This window comes from Notolepis coatsorum, assembly GCF_963971535.1.
Source record: "Notolepis coatsorum genome assembly, chromosome: 7".
Taxonomy (NCBI): Eukaryota; Metazoa; Chordata; class Actinopteri; order Aulopiformes; family Paralepididae; genus Notolepis; species Notolepis coatsorum.
The window spans coordinates 16129287-16148941 of record NC_140171.1 but is presented as its reverse complement, the minus strand read 5'-3'; the positions used below and the strand labels follow the sequence as shown (position 1 = coordinate 16148941).

At 42.6% G+C, this 19655-nt stretch overlaps 1 protein-coding gene across 1 annotated transcript in view; it reads left to right on the top strand.

Moving 5' to 3' along the window:
• The first annotated feature begins 5051 nt into the window (after nucleotides 1–5051).
• Nucleotides 5052–19655, top strand: part of LOC311232640 (uncharacterized protein) — a 51324-nt gene continuing 36720 nt past the window's right edge. The window contains exons 1-10 of the mRNA XM_084319499.1: nucleotides 5052–5164; nucleotides 6179–6420; nucleotides 9260–9408; nucleotides 12207–12335; nucleotides 12509–12670; nucleotides 13039–13168; nucleotides 13736–13869; nucleotides 15203–15362; nucleotides 18147–18250; nucleotides 19298–19393. Coding sequence (XP_084175625.1) covers nucleotides 5063–5164; nucleotides 6179–6420; nucleotides 9260–9408; nucleotides 12207–12335; nucleotides 12509–12670; nucleotides 13039–13168; nucleotides 13736–13869; nucleotides 15203–15362; nucleotides 18147–18250; nucleotides 19298–19393 — 1408 coding nt within the window. The 5' untranslated portion in view covers nucleotides 5052–5062. The remainder of the gene's footprint in view (nucleotides 5165–6178; nucleotides 6421–9259; nucleotides 9409–12206; nucleotides 12336–12508; nucleotides 12671–13038; nucleotides 13169–13735; nucleotides 13870–15202; nucleotides 15363–18146; nucleotides 18251–19297; nucleotides 19394–19655) is intronic.

Below are 19655 nucleotides of genomic sequence, written 5' to 3'. Positions count from 1 at the left end.
CTCTAGGGATAGTGTTATTGTGATCATACTATGTGTGGCTGCCCACTGCTCCTAAATTGTTGGATAATAATAATAATAATAGGATGGGTCAAAATGCAGAAATTAATAAAGGTTCAACTTAGCTTAACTTAATTGTGTGTGTGTGTGTGTGTGTGCGTGCGTGCGTGCGTGCGTGCGTGCGTGCGTGCGTGCGTGCTTGCGTACGTGTGTGTGTAATCCTGCAAATACTGCAGACCGTTGATTGGTCAATGGAAATCACAAAAACGTTGCCCCATGTTGATGTTGAGGTCTGTGGCAACACTTTACAGTCAACCTCATATTGTGGAAAGGTTTAGTGAAACTACTCGAGTGATCTGTGCACAAAAAACTTTTCTCATTAGTTACATCAATATTGTGCTGTCAGTGTCATGTTTGTAGGTCAAGTATCTAAAGTTCACTATTGGCTGTTTTAGCCAATTCCTTTTTATCACCAAGGAAATGCTTTGAAACTCACAAGAAGTTGGTCAATCTAGTGATCTGTTCACCTCCCAGAGAGAACTATTTTCTCAGCTCCTCTATTGTCTCAGCTCCTCTATTGTCTCCGCTCCTCTATTGTCTCAGCTCCTCCCACCTACACGGGTGTGTTGTGTATTGGTAAAACAATACAGTACAATACAATACAGGCAACACGGCAAGATACAGGATGGCAAGCCTACCCGTCCTGTACCGTCTCTACTGGTCAGTGGAAAGGTGTCTACCGTCCTGTAACATGTCTACTGGTCAGTGGAAAGGTGTCTACCGTCCTGTAACATGTCTACTGGTCAGTGGAAAGGTGTCTACCGTCCTGTAACATGTCTACTGGTCAGTGGAAAGGTGTCTACCGTCCTGTAACATGTCTACTGGTCAGTGGAAAGGTGTCTACCGTCCTGTAACATGTCTACTGGTCAGTGGAAAGGTGTCTACCGTCCTGTACCGTGTCTACTGGTCAGTGGAAAGGTGTCTACCGTCCTGTAACATGTCTACTGGTCAGTGGAAAGGTGTCTACCGTCCTGTACCGTGTCTACTGGTCAGTGGAAAGGTGTCTACCGTCCTGTAACATGTCTACTGGTCAGTGGAAAGGTGTCTACCGTCCTGTACCGTGTCTACTGGTCAGTGGAAAGGTGTCTACCGTCCTGTAACATATCTACTGGTCAGTGGAAAGGTGTCTACCGTCCTGTAACATGTCTACTGGTCAGTGGAAAGGTGTCTACCGTCCTGTAACATGTCTACTGGTCAGTGGAAAGGTGTTTACCGTCCTGTACCGTGTCTACTGGTCAGTGGAAAGGTGTCTACCGTCCTGTAACATGTCTACTGGTCAGTGGAAAGGTGTCTACCGTCCTGTAACATGTCTACTGGTCAGTGGAAAGGTGTCTACCGTCCTGTACCGTGTCTACTGGTCAGTGGAAAGACAACAAGAGTTTACTTTTAGGATTACTTTCAGAATTACGTTCAGGATTACTTTCAGAATTACATTCATACATTTACCGTAACATATACAGTGCATTTAGTCTATTATCTAATTCTCCCTTTAAAATGTTCTACTTCTTCCAGGGGAATATCTGGTATGAATATGACCCTCGATTCAGACGTCATATTGACAACACAAGAACCGTTCATGAGAAGCAAGACAATGACACACACACACACACACACACACACACGCACACGCACACGCACACGCACACGCACACGCACACACACTCACACACAGTTTTTCTCACTGTGTGATCGATCCAGTAAGAACCACAATGTGCCTGAAAGGGAACTGATGCAACAGAGTTCTGACCACAGCAGACATTGTGCTTCATAAGACCTCAGCCAAGGACACTGTCAGATATAATGTGTGTTGAAACCATGGGCAGGATGTTGTAGGGAGCAGAGAAGTTGTGGTTTGATGTGATAATGAATGTTTACCAGAGATGGCCGATGGGCAAAGATCGCAGACCGCGCCCCTTCCCGTCCCCTGAAGGACGTTATGGTAGTGTCTAGATCCCATCCCCCTGGAGGACGTTATGGTAGTGTCTAGATCCCATCCCCCTGAAGGACGTTATGGTAGTGTCTAGATCCCATCCCCCTGGAGGACGTTATGGTAGTGTCTAGATCCCATCCCCCTGGAGGACGTTATGGTAGTGTCTAGATCCCATCCCCCTGGAGGATGTTATGGTAGTGTCTAGATCCAATCCCCCTGAAGGATGTTATGGTAGTGTCTAGATCCAATCCCCCTGAAGGATGTTATGGTAGTGTCTAGATCCAATCCCCCTGGAGGACATTATGGTAGTGTCTAGATCCAATCCCCCTGGAGGACGTTATGGTAGTGTCTGACTCTAGATCCCATCCCCCTGAAGGACGTTATGGTAGTGTCTAGATCCCATCCCCCAGAAGGATGTTTTTTTTTTTGTGATGTCGATCTAGCATCCCATTCAATCTTTATTTATACTCGATAGGCTCTCTATTTACAGTTTCATTCAGTAATAAAAATAATAAAAATAGAATAGACTAAATCACAGTGTTTCACATTAGGATATAGCATCCCAATAGGCTCTCTGTTTACAGTTTCATTCAGTGATACAAATAATAAAAAAAAGTACGGTTTGATTCAGTTTAAAAATAGGCTAAAAATAATAAAATAGAACAGACATACAACAGGGTATTTAACATACAACAGAGCAGTGCATCAGTGAAAAGTAAAAAGTGTGATAAAATAGTTCAATAAAAATATAACAGAGCAGTGCATCGCTCTTAATCAGTTTTGAATTACAACAGAGCAGCGCTCTTAAAATTACAGTGCATAGGAGGCAGTGAGATCAAATTAGCATCGAACCGACACATGGGGTTCTTAATAGGACTAGTTGTTAAAGATCCCTAGTCCTATTAAGAACCCCATGTGTCGGTTCTAGCATAGAACCGACACATGAATTATAATGTGACTCATGTGTCGATCTCGACTCATAATAAATGAATATGACCCTCGATTCAGACGTCATATTGACAACACAAGAACCGTTCATGAGAAGCAAGACAATGACACACACACACACACACACACACGCACACGCACACGCACACGCACACACACTCACACACAGTTTTTCTCACTGTGTGATCGATCCAGTAAGAACCACAATGTGCCTGAAAGGGAACTGATGCAACAGAGTTCTGACCACAGCAGACATTGTGCTTCATAAGACCTCAGCCAAGGACACTGTCAGATATAATGTGTGTTGAAACCATGGGCAGGATGTTGTAGGGAGCAGAGAAGTTGTGGTTTGATGTGATAATGAATGTTTACCAGAGATGGCCGATGGGCAAAGATCGCAGACCGCGCCCCTTCCCGTCCCCTGAAGGACGTTATGGTAGTGTCTAGATCCCATCCCCCTGGAGGACGTTATGGTAGTGTCTAGATCCCATCCCCCTGGAGGACGTTATGGTAGTGTCTAGATCCCATCCCCCTGGAGGATGTTATGGTAGTGTCTAGATCCAATCCCCCTGAAGGATGTTATGGTAGTGTCTAGATCCAATCCCCCTGAAGGATGTTATGGTAGTGTCTAGATCCAATCCCCCTGGAGGACGTTATGGTAGTGTCTAGATCCCATCCCCCTGGAGGACGTTATGGTAGTGTCTAGATCCAATCCCCCTGAAGGATGTTATGGTAGTGTCTAGATCCAATCCCCCTGGAGGACATTATGGTAGTGTCTAGATCCAATCCCCCTGGAGGACGTTATGGTAGTGTCTGACTCTAGATCCCATCCCCCTGAAGGACGTTATGGTAGTGTCTAGATCCCATCCCCCAGAAGGATGTTTTTTTTTTGTGATGTCGATCTAGCATCCCATTCAATCTTTATTTATACTCGATAGGCTCTCTATTTACAGTTTCATTCAGTAATACAAATAATAAAAATAGAATAGACTAAATCACAGTGTTTCACATTAGGATATAGCATCCCAATAGGCTCTCTGTTTACAGTTTCATTCAGTGATACAAATAATAAAAAAAAGTACGGTTTGATTCAGTTTAAAAATAGGCTAAAAATAATAAAATAGAACAGACATACAACAGGGTATTTAACATACAACAGAGCAGTGCATCAGTGAAAAGTAAAAAGTGTGATAAAATAGTTCAATAAAAATATAACAGAGCAGTGCATCGCTCTTAATCAGTTTTGAATTACAACAGAGCAGCGCTCTTAAAATTACAGTGCATAGGAGGCAGTGAGATCAAATTAGCATCGAACCGACACATGGGGTTCTTAATAGGACTAGTTGTTAAAGATCCCTAGTCCTATTAAGAACCCCATGTGTCGGTTCTAGCATAGAACCGACACATGAATTATAATGTGACTCATGTGTCGATCTCGACTCATAATAAAAATGTCTGTACTGTATATATTCTTCTTTATACATCATTGTGCTTATTTGCCGTTATATTATTGATACTGTATGTTATATTATTATTGTTGATGAGTTGTATCAAGTCCTGCAACATGAAGAAAGAGCAAATTGCTTGAACACAGAGCAATACTGTCTCACATAAAATACGTGCATTGAATGTTGTATGATATCTAATATATATATTTTGCTGTTTCAGATAGAGTGATGGAAACCATGTCCTTGTCTGCATGGTTTAGTATGCTTTGCATGTAGGCCTACCAGTACATTCACTTACATTATACAGCTACAGTACTTGACTTTTTCACAAATAGATCATTTCACCAGATTCTGAAAATAGCGTTATATTATAATATATATTATATCATAAAATATATATATATATATTTATATATATATATATTATATATTTTTGTTGTTAAACATTGTTAAAAACCAGAATAAACAACGTGAAGATGTCATCTAAACCTAATGAGGCAATATTTTCTTGTGGGAAAATGTATCATTTTGAAATATCACTTCCTCTTACACTGATGATCTGGGAAATGTCTTAAGTCAGTGACCCATGTAGCTGTTGCTTAACACCGTGCCTTTTACGTGTATATAAGAGCTGCTCCCACCAGCACTAGACACAAGTCGCATTTGAGGAAGACACACCATGAATTATTTTAATCTGTGCGTTCTACTGAGCCTCATGGCAGTCGCAGCTCACGCTGTGCCAATATTGCAACCTTCTGTACAAGATGAACATTTTGCAGAGGTAAGTGTCCTCTACGCTCCTCTCGCTAACTTTTATTTGTTTGTTTGGTTTAGAATAGACATGTTTAACCTTGTGAGTTGGTCATTTTCTCCTTCATTAACTCAGGCCTGACCTGCATACACCACACTTCCACCGTCGCTGTTGTAGTGCTCTGTATTTTGTATTTGTAAATAAATAAAAACTAGCGCCAAAGATTAGCGCTCTACCTAAGGCCTACCTGATCTCTGACTACCTGATGTCTGACTACCTGAGGCCTACCTGAGCTCTGACTAGCTGATCTCTGACTACTTGATGTCTGACTACCTGAGGCCTACCTGATCTCTGACTACCTGATCTCTAACTACCTGATCTCTGACTACCTGAGACCTACCTGATCTCTGACTACCTGATCTCTGACTACCTGCAGACCTACCTGATCTCTAACTACCAGAGGCCTACCTGATCTCTAACTACCAGAGGCCTACCTGATATCTAACTACCAGAGGCCTACCTGATCTCTAACTACCAGAGGCCTACCTGATCTCTAACTACCAGAGGCCTACCTGATATCTAACTACCAGAGGCCTACCTGATCTCTAACTACCAGAGGCCTACCTGATCTCTGACTACCAGAGGCCTACCTGATCTCCGACTATACCTGAGTCCTAGTTAGAAAGGTTAGAAAAGGTCTACAAAGGTCTACAATTTCATATAGATATTTGGTACTAGAATCCCTATTGAAGAAACACGCCAACAGTATGGGAAATGCACGTACCGTCTTCTCCAGAGTCAGAGAAGAAGATATAGATATCAATTTCCTTTCTGTGCGTTCAGTAGAAAGCTATCCGGCTGCAAGCTAGCCTAGCTTAGCACAAATGGATGAAAGTGGATAGGGATCACTTAGCCTAGCTTAAAACTCTGGGAGAGGTGTTTTTAGCCAACAGCTAGGCTAGCCGATCCATACCCCACTAGTAGAGAGCTGCTGCTTTAGCTAGTCCCTAACGTACCTAATCTCTCACTGTGTCTTTCTTACAGAGTTACCTGAAGAACTTCTTCAACCTGACGGAAGAGACGGGTCCGTCGGCCCGGCGCGGGATCAGCCAGCTGACCAGGAAGCTCAGTGACATGCAGCGGTTCTACGGCCTCGAGATCACCGGGACGCTGGACAAGGACACCGTGGCGATGATGAGGAAGCCTCGCTGCGGGGTTCCCGACGTCAAGGTCCTCCGCTTCGCCACGCTGCGAAGCAAGTGGCAGACCAACAAGCTCACGTACAGGTGAGAGATCTACACGAGGAGAGAGCCATTTGTGTTGTATTTTTGTGTGATGTAGTTATTGGGACATCTCCCCTCTGCTTTGGCAATGTAACCCTTATTATATCGTGCCATATGATATAATACTGTGAATTGAGTAAAAGGGCGAGAGTCTCGAGACTGACGGCCCCGGCACACCAGCCGCAAGCAAAGGCAGGCGGGCGACCAGCGCTTCACTTTCGCTCCCATGTTGTTAACGGACGTAGCTGTGCCCACCGGCCGCAAGCGGGCGCACAACTCGCGGGGTGGAAGCGATCGTTTTCGCTTTGGTTGGATTCAGAGGCGTGCGCCACGCGCATTTTCACAGAAATACACTCAATATCTGCATTATTACCACACATATAGATGTTGTTCAACCAGCTAATGTGTCTGTATCTTTCCCAATACAAATAAACCATATTACTATACTTTTTCAGGAGTACAGTCACACTGATCATCATTCTAAAATGAATTCTAACATTCTAATTAATTATATAATAACTGGTTATACATGCAAAATGGACAATAGAACACTGGAACTGGACATCTTAAAAAGAAGTATTCAAACGGGGACTGACTTCGCATATAGACTAGGCATTTACAGCTGTTCCAATGTAAATGTGCCTTCCTCCGTGCACTTTTCCCGCTCTGAAGTCGGACTCGGTGTGCCAGACCATACGCGCAATCTCGCACGGAACCCGCGAGTGCCTGCGTGCGCGGCTGGTCTGCCGGGGCCGTGAGGGAGAAAGACTGAAATAAGTACTCTAACGACCACGGATGCCTAGACTCGCTAGCCCTTGGCTAACAGGTTGGACCCTTTAGTTGACTGGTTAACGCTGTAGTCTGGGTAACCTGGGTTTGAATCCCGGGTGCCCCCTGAATTTGCTACATTGGTGTCAGAATTGGGACGGCGGACCGTGAGGCCATTGGAAGCATGTGCGCCAAGAGGCGTGAGGGAGCTGATAGGCTGAATCGTGGGGACTCAGAGGTGTGAGGGAGCTGATAGGCTGAATCGTGGGGACTCAGAGGTGTGAGGGAGCTGATAGGCTGAAGCGTGGGGACGTGCTTCCTGAAGGAGGGGGGTAGTGTAACGACTACCGATGCCTAGACTCGCTAGCCATTGGCTTATGCACATTTACAGTAGGCTACAAGGTGTATGAGCTTCAGAGAATCACATTCGATAATAATAATAATAATAATAATAATAATAATAATAATAATAATAATTAATAATAATAATAATAATAATAATAATAATAATAATAATAATAATAATAATAATAATAATAATAATAATAATAATAATAATAATAATAATAATAATAATAATAATAATAATAATAATAATAATAATAATAATAATTAATAATAATAATAATAATAATAATAATAATATCTTAGATTTATATAGCGCCTTTCAGGAGACCCAAGGCGCTTAACAGGAGGGGGCAGCTAGGGGAAGGGGATCAGGGAACAACGTAACAACAAAGTAAAAAGGAAAGAAAAGAGAGGGAAATCAGGCAGTCATTTACAAATTTGGTGAAGAGGTGGGTTTTGAGTTGGGATTTGAAAGAGTGCAGGGATGTAGCACTACGGATGTTTGGAGGGAGTGAGTTCCAGAGGGTGGGTGCGGCAACAGAGAAGACTCTGGGACCGACAGTCGGCAGGTTGGTGGTGGGGATGGAGAGGAGACCGGAGTCAGAGGACCGCAGACTCTGGGCGGGATGGAGGGATGGAGGAGGGCAGCTACCGGGGGGCAAGGGAGTGAAGGGCTTTGTAGGTGATGAGGAGGATCTTGAAATTGATGCAGGAGTTGACTGGAAGCCAGTGGAGGTGGATGCAAGACGAGTATTTCTGACTAGTTGATTATATAGTGTGTTAGAGCCACTTTGGGGTCTCATTGAAAACAGGAGCCTTTATTTATGAATGCAGAAATGCATGCAACCATGCAAGGTGCCAACCTGCTCATCAGGAGAAATTAGGGGTTAAGTGTCTTGCTCAAGGAAGGAGCGGGAATCAAACCGATTACGACCGCTCTACCTCCAGAGCCACTGTCACTTTGGTTGTGTTTCTGTCTATAATTAATCTCGAGACAAAGATATAACCAATCATTGAGAAAGAGACGAGAGAAACATGGAAGGTCTTTCTCCCGTGGATTGGTAATTCTCCCTGCATCCAGTAGGCAAAGGTGTGAAGCGTGCTCCTTTGTGACTCAAGCCATTTTGGAGGAAGGGTTTTAGGTGATTCTGGAGCCAGACCTCAATTAAAGTCCCCTCCCAGTATTTCATGTGGTGGGCAAATTGAGTAGAATCTAAATATCCAAGGCGCAGCTGGGTAGCGCAGTTGTCTAAGCACTCGCCTACCACCGCAGAGACTCTGGGATCGAATCCAGCTGTCAGCGGTACCTCCGGCTCGGTCAGTCGTCCCTACTAACACAATTGGCAGTGTTAGCGGGTGGGAAGCCGGCGGGGTGTGAGTCCTGCTCGTTGTAAACTGCGACTATACTGGTCGGTCGGGGCGCCTGTTTAGCAGGGAGGGGATCTGGGGGAAATAACGTGAACCTCCACGTGCGTTAAACTCTTCCAGTGGAACTCCTAGCTGTCAGGTGAAAAGAAGTGGCTGGCGACTCCACATGTATCGGAGGAGGCACGTGGTACAGTAGTTCTACACCCTCCCCAGGCCGACAGTGGGGCAATGCGCGCGACGACTAAATTGGGATGGGTGAAAAATACAGAAAAGCCCAAAAATAAATAGAATAAAAAAATTAATTTTATAGAATAATAAAATGAATCTGAATATCCGTCTGTCCCCCATGCCGTTGCAGAATAGAGAACTACACTCCAGACATGCCTGTGTCTGAGGTGGATGACTCCATACAGAGAGCCCTGCAGGTTTGGGCTAAAGTCACTCCGCTGAGGTTCACCAGGATCTACAGCGGAACCGCCGACATCATGATCTCCTTCGGCAGCCGATGTAAGTAGAAAACTAGTGGTGGGACTCGATTACACTTTTTCTTTTTTTTGACAAATGTTTTTTATTTTAAATTTTTGACATGACATAAAACTAGACACATAAACATTAACAGTAGAAATCCACAATAAATCACAGGACTATGACCGAAATAATAATAACAATAATGACAGTCCAGTACTTAAATAAAAATAAATGTAGATTAAAAGATATACACATAATAATTACAATACAATACATATGCTCTTGCTCGCTCTTCCTCACCCTTTACTTCTCCTTCCCCTCCACCCCCCCCCCCCCCCCCCTCAGGATCCCCTCTTGGACAATCCATCCATTATTCCGTTTAACACCGATTACAAGTTCATATGCTATGCTTTATCTTCTCCACCACATCTGACCAGATTGCTATGCTGGCTTCATTAACACCTAGAATTCGTGCGGTAGATATCTCTAGATAAATCACATCAAGATAGGTAAGAATCCATACCTTCCGGCACATTTTGTCCGGTTGAATCCAGCGTGATGCTATTAGCTTTTTGGCAGCCGTAAGACCGGACAAGATTAGCCTCTTTACATGTGTTTGATAACTGAGAAACATCATTCAGCAACAATACTGAAGGCAGTACAGGTATGGTCAGAAAGAAAATTCGGATAATTGCGTGGTTACTTCTTCCCAGAATATCTTAACAGGAGGGCATTCCCAATAAATATATGCATAAATGTACCAATATCACCGTTTAAACACAAGGAACATCGAGGGTCTTGTTTAAGCCCCATTAGGTGCAATCGTCTAGGAGTCAAGTAAGTCCTATGAATAAAATAAGATTAATCTGTTGATGATCCGTGTTGCGTGACGACAGCCGAACGTTTGCCCAGACTTCATCGATTACACATTTTAATCGAATTAATTCGAGACTTTATAGTTAATTAATAAAAATTAATCAAATTTTAATCGCATATCAATATTTGATGCGAAAAGATTTTTTTTTCAATTCAAATGAATTTTGGTATACGAGTGAATCAATGAATATACATTATACATACGTTTAAGCAGCAAAATCCTGTATTAGCTACTACACAGACCAACAGATCAATGCAATTTTTAACAACATGCAGCAATTTTAGGAATAATATATATAGCGCAAAGGACCTTTTGTAAACTCAAGCACTTTTGAGGTAAAAGTAAAACGCAGTAATTTCAAGTACATTCCAGAACAGTTGACCATTGGAAAAAAAAACTCTTGATTGATCTCAATTTCTCTTATTTTAATTTTTTTTATGAACAAACCAGACTAAGAAAAAAGGTTATTTATTTAAGCGATTTATTATACTTTATACTTATAGCACATGCATGAGTCTGATCTCCTTTGAAAAGTAACATATTACACAATAAAGAAAAATCATCATGCGATTAAATGCATATACTTTTTTTAAACTTTTAATTCTTTCTGTAGTTAATTAATCGAAATGAATGCGATAAAGTCCCAGCCCTAGAAATAAACAAAGCCTTCGAAAGATGTGTTCCTCCTTCTAACCCTGAAGAAAGTAGCATCAAACCCAGATTGAAAGAGTGTTTTAGGAGCTGCATATTTGACTAATCCCAACAGTGAGCAGGAGGAGCTTGCTACTGAACAGTATAGACTTGACAAAAATGTTTCTCCATTGGAGAGATGTAACATACTTCTATGATGTGTTAAAAATATAGCAAATCATGTGACTTTGCTTTGACTTCTAGGTATTGGTCGGATTTTAGTATTGGGGACATTTTCTGGTAGATTCCCTATTTGAGCTATTAGCCGATATTAACCTTTGAGCCATTTTCAGCCATTTTCTTCCATCTCACGAGTCACGACCCACCTTGGCCAAATCCTGGGACCCATAGGCCCCCGACCCATAGTTTGAAAACCACTGCCACAGTCCACAATTGAGTTGCACTTACACAAGGCCTTATCTTAAGTATGTCTGACTGTTCTATATAGGATAGAAGTAGCTTTTGATGGACAGATGTTTGCTCAGGAGAAGGACAGTTCTGATAGATGGCGCTAAAACAGCCATAGCGTCCCTGCATGTCAGTGCAAAGTGCAGGTATGCGTCAGCGATTGTTATCCGCTTGTTTGCTTGGAAAGAGAATACACAGATGGCAGACATGTAGACATCTGAATGAGGAGCTGACAAGGTACCTTAGCACGTCCCCCTCCTTCCGCACCTCGGTTGTCCGACCTAAAGCTTCTTAGCACAAAGATCATCTTTGTCTGTAGTTGAATTGTCAGAGGCCTTTGGAAAGCCTGGCCCCCGAGGTCATGTGTACATGGAGCTTACACCACTTTCAAAGAAGTATTTGGGATAATAATTTTTTTTTTTTTTTAAATAAAGAAAGAAAGAAGAAAGCAAGAATTTACTTACCACCATGCAAACTCAAACTATTAACTGTGTATACTAGATATTAGGGATGTCCGATATTATCGGCCGACCGATATTATCGGCCGATATCGGCAGTAAAATGTGATATCGGAAAATATCGGTATCGGTTTAAAAACAAAAAAAAACAATAATAATATTTGTTATATATATATCCAGTGAAATTATTAGTTACCTGAAATTATTCAGTTTTTTGGACGGGGAAACCCTGCATATATCGGTATCGGTTGATATCGGTTGATATCGGTATCGGAAATTAAGAGTTGGACAATATCGGAATATCGGTATCGGTAAAAAAGCCAATATCGAGCATCCCTACTAGATATCAATGTAGACATCAATCATATTTCTAGTGGCTGACGTTAAAGTGTTCTCATTTATAGCACATGGTGATTCCTACCCCTTTGATGGTCCTGACAACGTCCTGGCTCACGCCTTTGAACCGGCCCCTGGCATCGGAGGAGACGCCCATTTTGACGAGGATGAGACTTTTACCTTCCGTTCAAACAGAGGTGAGTTCCCCAACCACTCCAAACGCAAAAGAGTATTTCTCTATCATCTAACTTTGGATTCTTTTGTGTATTACATTTTTGCCTTTCGTCAGTGTGCAGTTTGTGAAGGGTCATAATTGCTCGTCACTCAGCAAATCTGTAGTGGGCGTATAATTGAGTGTTCTCTCCTCTAGGCTACGTCCTGTTCCTGGTAGCGGCCCATGAGTTTGGCCACTCCCTGGGACTCTCCCACTCCGACGACCCTGGGGCTCTCATGTACTCCATGTACATCTCCAGAGACCCCGATACCTTTGTTTTGCCCCGTGACGACATCAACGGCATCCAGTCTCTCTACGGTGAGTCACTGCATATAGTTTAGATTATGAACTGGAACCCCCACGGCCCAAATCAGATCAGTATGAGGCTTGGTGAATTTTGGGCTGTTGCTTGTGGTACTAAGTAGCCTACTAAAGGAGGATTGTTCCTTCACAGTTGTAGCCACTATACATTTTTACTGGTCCTTCCACTTTGTTTATGTTGTTGTTGTTGTTGTTGTTGTTGTTGTTGTTGTTGTTGTTGTTGTTGTTGTTGTTGTTGTTGTTGTTGTTATCTAGCTAGTTATCTAGTTCTTGTACAGCACTGATTGATTGATTGATTGATTGATTGATAGATAATGTGTAGAAGCTGTCAAAGAAGTGATCATTGATTAGTGTGTGTCCTCCAGGTCCTAACCCTGATGTGAACCCAGATGAGCCGTCCACTCTGCCCCCTGCCACCCCTGATGCCTGTGACTCAACCATGGTCCTGGACGCAGTCACCACCCTGCGAGGAGAGACGTACTTCTTCAAAGACAGGTACATAATATAACATATATATATATATACATATATATAACATATGGTACATATATAACATATGGTACATATATAACATATATATAACATAGGGCTGTCACTTTAACAAAAAATCTAATTCGAAATCCGAATTGTAGTCAAGTTCGAATTTCAGTGTAATTTTTTTTTTAACATGGTATGTTTGGTATCATTCTTTTCAGCACAGTCTCACCTATATGACCTGACCGTTTTTTTTTTATAATAATATTATAAAAACATTTTAATAAAAAAATAAAAAAATAAATAAAGAAAATATATATTCTTCAAATTCTAATTTCTCCCTTCAAGTTTGAATCTTGTGTTTTTATGTAATTTCGAAATTAAATTCGAAATTCGAAAATAATGTGACAGCCCTAATATACATATATATATATACATATATATAACAAATTCCCAAGGTGGGACGATAATAGTTTTGAATTCAATTGAATGGCTGACGGCAAGCTTGGATCCTCGTCGTCTCCTGGATGGGAGAGAGAGCAGGCTTCCGTGACAGATTCTTACGTTGTGCTGTTGTCTGTTTCCTAGCTTCCTCTGGCGTATCTACCCTCAGAGCAGGACCCCCCAGCAGAGCATTATTACGAACTTCTGGCCCGATGGTCCCAACAAAGTCGACGCAGCTTACGAAAGCCCGCAGTCAGACAAAACCTACCTTTTCAAAGGTATTGTACTTTCATTATCCTATAACCCTGGTTATATGAGTAGATAGCAAGCGCTCTGCTCTATGGGAATCCCCTATGTCCCATAGAGCAGGGGTTCCCAAACTTTTCAGGCCAGGGCCCAGAAAATAAGGCGTCAGAGAGCCGCGGCCCAATGCACATCGTCTGGCTTTTTTTTATTTATTTTTTGCCAGGCGACCGATTTTTTAAGCCAAATATCACTTCAATCCTATTAAGTTAGTTCAAGTTAGTTATTCATTTATATGTGCTATTTATGAGAGGGCTAACTTGTTGCAAAATAATAATGATAATAATAATAGCCTCATTAAAATACTATTGTTGCTTCGGTTGTTTTCAGCGTTTTATGTGCATAATCTGTTATTTAGTTTGAAATGTTCGTTGAAATAAGTAGATTTTTCGTTTTTGTTTATTTATTAAGTTAATATAAAACCATATAGTCACATTTTAGAATACAATAGAATAGAATTTTAGAATACAACTAGAAACACTGTCCTGGCCTGCTTCTAAGTTCAGTGGCCTGACAAAAATAAATAAAAATAAAAATAAAAAAATAAAAATAAAAACAATTTTTTTTTTAATTTTTTTAATTTTTTTTTTTTTTTTTTTTAATCATCTCGCGGCCCACCCGTGGCTGCTCGCGGCCCACCTTTGGGTCGCGACCCCGACTTTGGGAACCACTGCCATAGAGCAGAGCGTGAGCTATCTACGAAATATAACTTGACACTGGGTGCTGTAACCTCTGATACTATACATAAAAAAAATAGGGAAACAAGTCCAGACACGCCCTCCAGGTTTTTCAAATTCATTGTCAACCTGAAATCAAGACGTTTCGGTGAACACACCTTCTTCAGAAAATGGCTTGCATGAAGCATGAAGGGTAAGTGACCAAATTTCTACACATCAAACAGGAAGTGACAACATAGGAAGTGACGACACATTGCAACAAGACATCTGCACAAAATACAAAACACAACTTACAAGCACAACCTCTTCAGAAGCATGAAAATCAGAAAGATATATCTATATACTGTATATATATACACAGAGTAGGACTACATCTAAAACTACTGAAATATAAACACGCATGACCCATAACAGCAGTATTTAAATTATAAATATAAGGAATGATAAATGAAAATAAAGATTATTCATAAATAATCAAATGAAACAGGTCAAAACATTTTCCTCATTGAGGCCTCTAGGAGTGCGTGCCTGGACTTGTTTCCCTATTTTTTTAATCATCCATCAGTGTGATTTCAAAGACTTCACATCTCATGAGTACCGTAATAACTCATACTTTTCCATACTTCTCCAGGCCGCAAGGTGTGGGCCGTCTCCGGCTACGATGTCGTCCCCGGCTATCCCAAGAAACTGACCCACTTCGGTCTGCCCGCTTATGTGAAGAGAGTGAACGCCGCCTTCTATGATCAGGACTCCCGCAAGACATTTATCTTTGTTGGTTACAACTATTACAGGTATGTAATATGTACATATTTATATGTATATGTTGTGTCTGTCCACTATGTTAGTTACTTTGTTATTCTTTTCCCCTATGTAAAGCGAACTTGGGTCTCTTGAAAGGCGCTATATAAAATTATGCTATTATTATTATTATTATTATTATTATTATTATTATTATTATTATTATTATTATTATTATTATTATTATTATTATTATTATTATTATTATTATTATTATTATTATTATTATTATTATTATTATTATTATTATTATTATTATTATTATTATTATTATTATTATTATTATTATTATGTTCAGATACAATGGGCCACATTCACAAAGCGATATAAGAACAGATTTAGTTCTTAACTAGCATTTTTTCTTATTTTGTTCTTACCTGGGATTCAGCAATGTTTGCTTTTCTCTCTTTTTTTTTTTATCTACTTTTTTTCTCTCGTTTTCTATTTTTCTCCCATCCCAATTTCGTATCGTCCAATGTGGACGAAGCCTTGCATCACGTGTCCCCTCCGGTACTCGAGGAAGCAGCCGTCGCATCTTTTCACCTGCACAGCGTGATCTCTCAGCGGCGGGGGTCTGCGTGGGAGAGACACGCCGCCCCCGTCGCTTCCTGATTCTGCTGCGCAGGCGCACCAAACTACCTGTAGGAGTCGCTGTCCACAACGTCCGATCCCCACCCATCAGCTTTCCCACCCCTAACACTGCCAATTGTGTTAGTATGAACGACCAGCCAAGCTGATAGCAATGCGGAGAGCTGGGCTCGAACCCAGCGTCTCCTGCATTGGTGGTGAGCGCCTTGCCCACTACACCACCTAGCCGCCCTGCTTTTCTCTTAGGCAAGACCAAATTCTAAGAGTGGTCGAGAGCACTCTTACCCAGATAAGAAACTCGTACCCAGATGAGACAAATAAAATAAACAGCGAGAGAGAGATAGAGAGAGAGAGAGAGAGAGAGAGAGAGAGAGAGAGAGAGAGAGAGAGAGAGAGAGAGAGAGAGAGAGAGAGAGAGAGGCAAAACGTATACAGTACGTGTGTGTGTGTGTGTGTGTGTGTGTGTGTGTGTGTGTGTGTGTGTGTGTGTGTGTGTGTGTGTGTGTGTGTGTGTGTGTGTGAGCACGCTGCGGCAGGTGGCCAGGAGCGTGCAACTAGACGGTATAAATATGGAATATTAATACAGTCTATTCCACTATATAGCTCTAGGTGCTGTATGATGATGACAATATATTTGAATCTGATCTCATTTTGATCCGTCGCAAAACGCTCCAGCGCTACCTGTTGAATCCGGGGATCAGCACATGCAGACCCATGTTTCGCACACGCCTCATTCGCCTTATAAGGAGCAGACGGGGCGTGTCTGTATGCAAATGAGTTGAGCGCGAAAGCGCATTTCAGTTTAAGAATGAGTGGGATTCATCATTCAACACACCTGGGTAAGAACAGATTTGGACGTTAAGAACGGGTTGACGAATGCGGCGGTGGCTTTTGTTATTTTTCTCTTAACAGGCGGTTAAGAAAAAATATAAGAAAAATAATAAGAGAGTATTGGTGAATGAGGCCCAGTGTCTACTTTCTTTTCTTTTTCTTTTAGTCATTTAGCTGACGCTTTTATCCAAAGCGACTTACAAGTTCTGTTGATCTCATTACCTACGAGAGAAGAAGTAGGCATGCTCAGTGGCACTCCAACATAAGAGAGGCTCTTTTGAGGCCTTGGTTATCAAAAAAGAAGAGAACTGGGACATAAAAAACCATGATGATTAGTAGGATTTTCGAACTACTTTAGAATGGTTGAACATGAGCCGGGTCAAATTGACCCGAAGGCCGTGGGTGTGACTAAAAGACGAGGACATGCCATGCCTGTGAGCCACCACCAGGGGCAGAATGGTAGAACGAGTGAGCTAGTGACATTGCCGATCTATGAGGTGCTTCGCCTCTACAAAACACAAAGAGGCCGGCTTACCTTGCCCTCCGTCAGAGGCGGGGCATCCCATTACCTTCCCCGAGGGGAACCAGAATGAGGCGGGGCATCCCATTACCTTCCCTGAGGGGAACCAGAATGAGGCGGGGCATCCCATTACCTTCCCTGAGGGGAACCAGAATGAGGCGGGGCATCCCATTACCTTCCCTGAGGGGAACCAGAATGAGGCGGGGCATCCCATTACCTTCCCTGAGGGGAACCAGAATGAGGCGGGGCATCCCATTACCTTCCCTGAGGGGAACCAGAATGAGGCGGGGCATCCCATTACCTTCCCTGAGGGGAACCAGAACGAGGCAGGGCATCCCATTACCTTCCCTGAGGGGAACCAGAACGAGGCGGGGCATCCCATTACCTTCCCTGAGGGGAACCAGAACAAGGCGGGGCATCCCATTACCTTCCTGAGGGGAACCAGAACGAGGCAGGGCATCCCATTACCTTCCTGAGGGGAACCAGAACGAGGCAGGGCATCCCATTACCTTCCTGAGGGGAACCAGAACAAGGCGGGGCATCCCATTACCTTCCTGAGGGGAACCAGAACGAGGCAGGGCATCCCATTACCTTCCCTGAGGGGAACCAGAAGGAGGCAGGGCATCCCATTACCTTCCCTGAGGGGAGGCGGGGCATCCCATTATCTTCCCTGAGGGGAGGCGGGGCATCCCATTACCTTCCCTGAGGGGAGGCGGGGCATCCCATTACCTTCCCTGAGGGGAGGCGGGGCATCCCATTACCTTCCCTGAGGGGAACCTGAGTGGTTTACGATTAGCGGACCGCAGTGTGATTATCGTCTGTTACTGTATGTCTTTAGTTATGACGAGGCCAGAGAGACCATGGACAGCGGATTCCCCAAGCCGATTGAAGAGACCTTCCCAGGCATGACCGGAAAGGTGACCGCAGCATTCCAATACAGACGTGAGTGATACTCAAGATGAATTCCTAGCCGAGTATACATTTACATTACATTTGTTTACATTACATTTAGTCATTTAGCTGACGCTTTTATCCAAAGCGACTTACAAGTTCTGTACGACAAGTCATCAGGAAGGGCACAACTCTATCAGCTGAGTAACAATGTTCATCAAAGTGTTGAGTGCTACAGTGTAGGTTAGTTTATTAGGACAAGTGCATGACAGTAACGTTAGTTAGGGTTCGATTTATTTTAATAATTTTTTTAAATTTCAGATAGTGGTTGAAGAAGTGCGTCTTTAGGCGACCGCGAAAGATTGGACGGGTATAGGACAAGATAAGATGAGCTATTCCTTTATTGATCCCCTTGGAGACATTCGGGGTGCAGACATAATAAGACGAGGGGTCAAGGCAGAGTCTAGCCCAGCCCCACTTTCAGATTCTTTCACTCTCAGCAGCAGGTTCACCAGAAATGTTCGTGTGATTTGGCTGTTCCACTAAGGAAAAGCACATTTAGCCAATCAGCCCTCTCCGTGAGAGCTGCTAAGACCTGGAACTCCATACCAATTTACACCAATTTTTTAAACACACAGACAAACACAATCTCAAAACATGGTTAAGAAATAACTACACATGTGAACACAACAGCCCTTCAGAACCCTAACCCTGCCTGCTTGCTTGCCCACATGTAGGCCTACATGTATGATGTGTACCCATTATGTCATATTATTGTACATTGTCTGTACATGTCTGCTGTACATATTTAGCATGATGTGTTTTTAAACCTGTTCTTAATTACCTGTATGCCATATATGTTATGCTTTATTTTTTAGCTGCTTTTTAACACCAGGCCCAGGGACAACAGTCGAAAATTTGCTTTGGCTAACACTGTCTCACACATTTACATTTATGTTCATTAATGTGTGCTGTCCCTGTTCAAATAAAGTTGAAACTGAAACTGAAACTAGTACACATGACCAGACGGATCCATGTGACTACATGTGTCTAATAATGCGTTCCGTGTGTGTTTTCTTTGTGACTTGTGTTCTGCAGGATTCACCTACCTCTACAGTGGACCCTACATGTTTGAATACAGCCTGAGGAGTGGGAGGCTGTTCCGCGTGTTGAGAAACAGCTACTTCCTGCCTTGTAACAGATACTAGCAAGGACCCCCCACGTTGATACACGTTAGAAACAGCTACTTCCTGCGCTGTACCAGATACTAGCGAGGACCCCCCACGTTGATACATGTTAGAAACAGCTACTTCCTGTGCTGTACCAGATACTAGCGAGGACCCCCCACGTTGATACATGTTAGAAACAGCTACTTCCTGTGCTGTACCAGATACTAGCGAGGACCCCCATGTTGATACACGTTAGAAACAGCTACTTCCTGCGCTGTACCAGATAC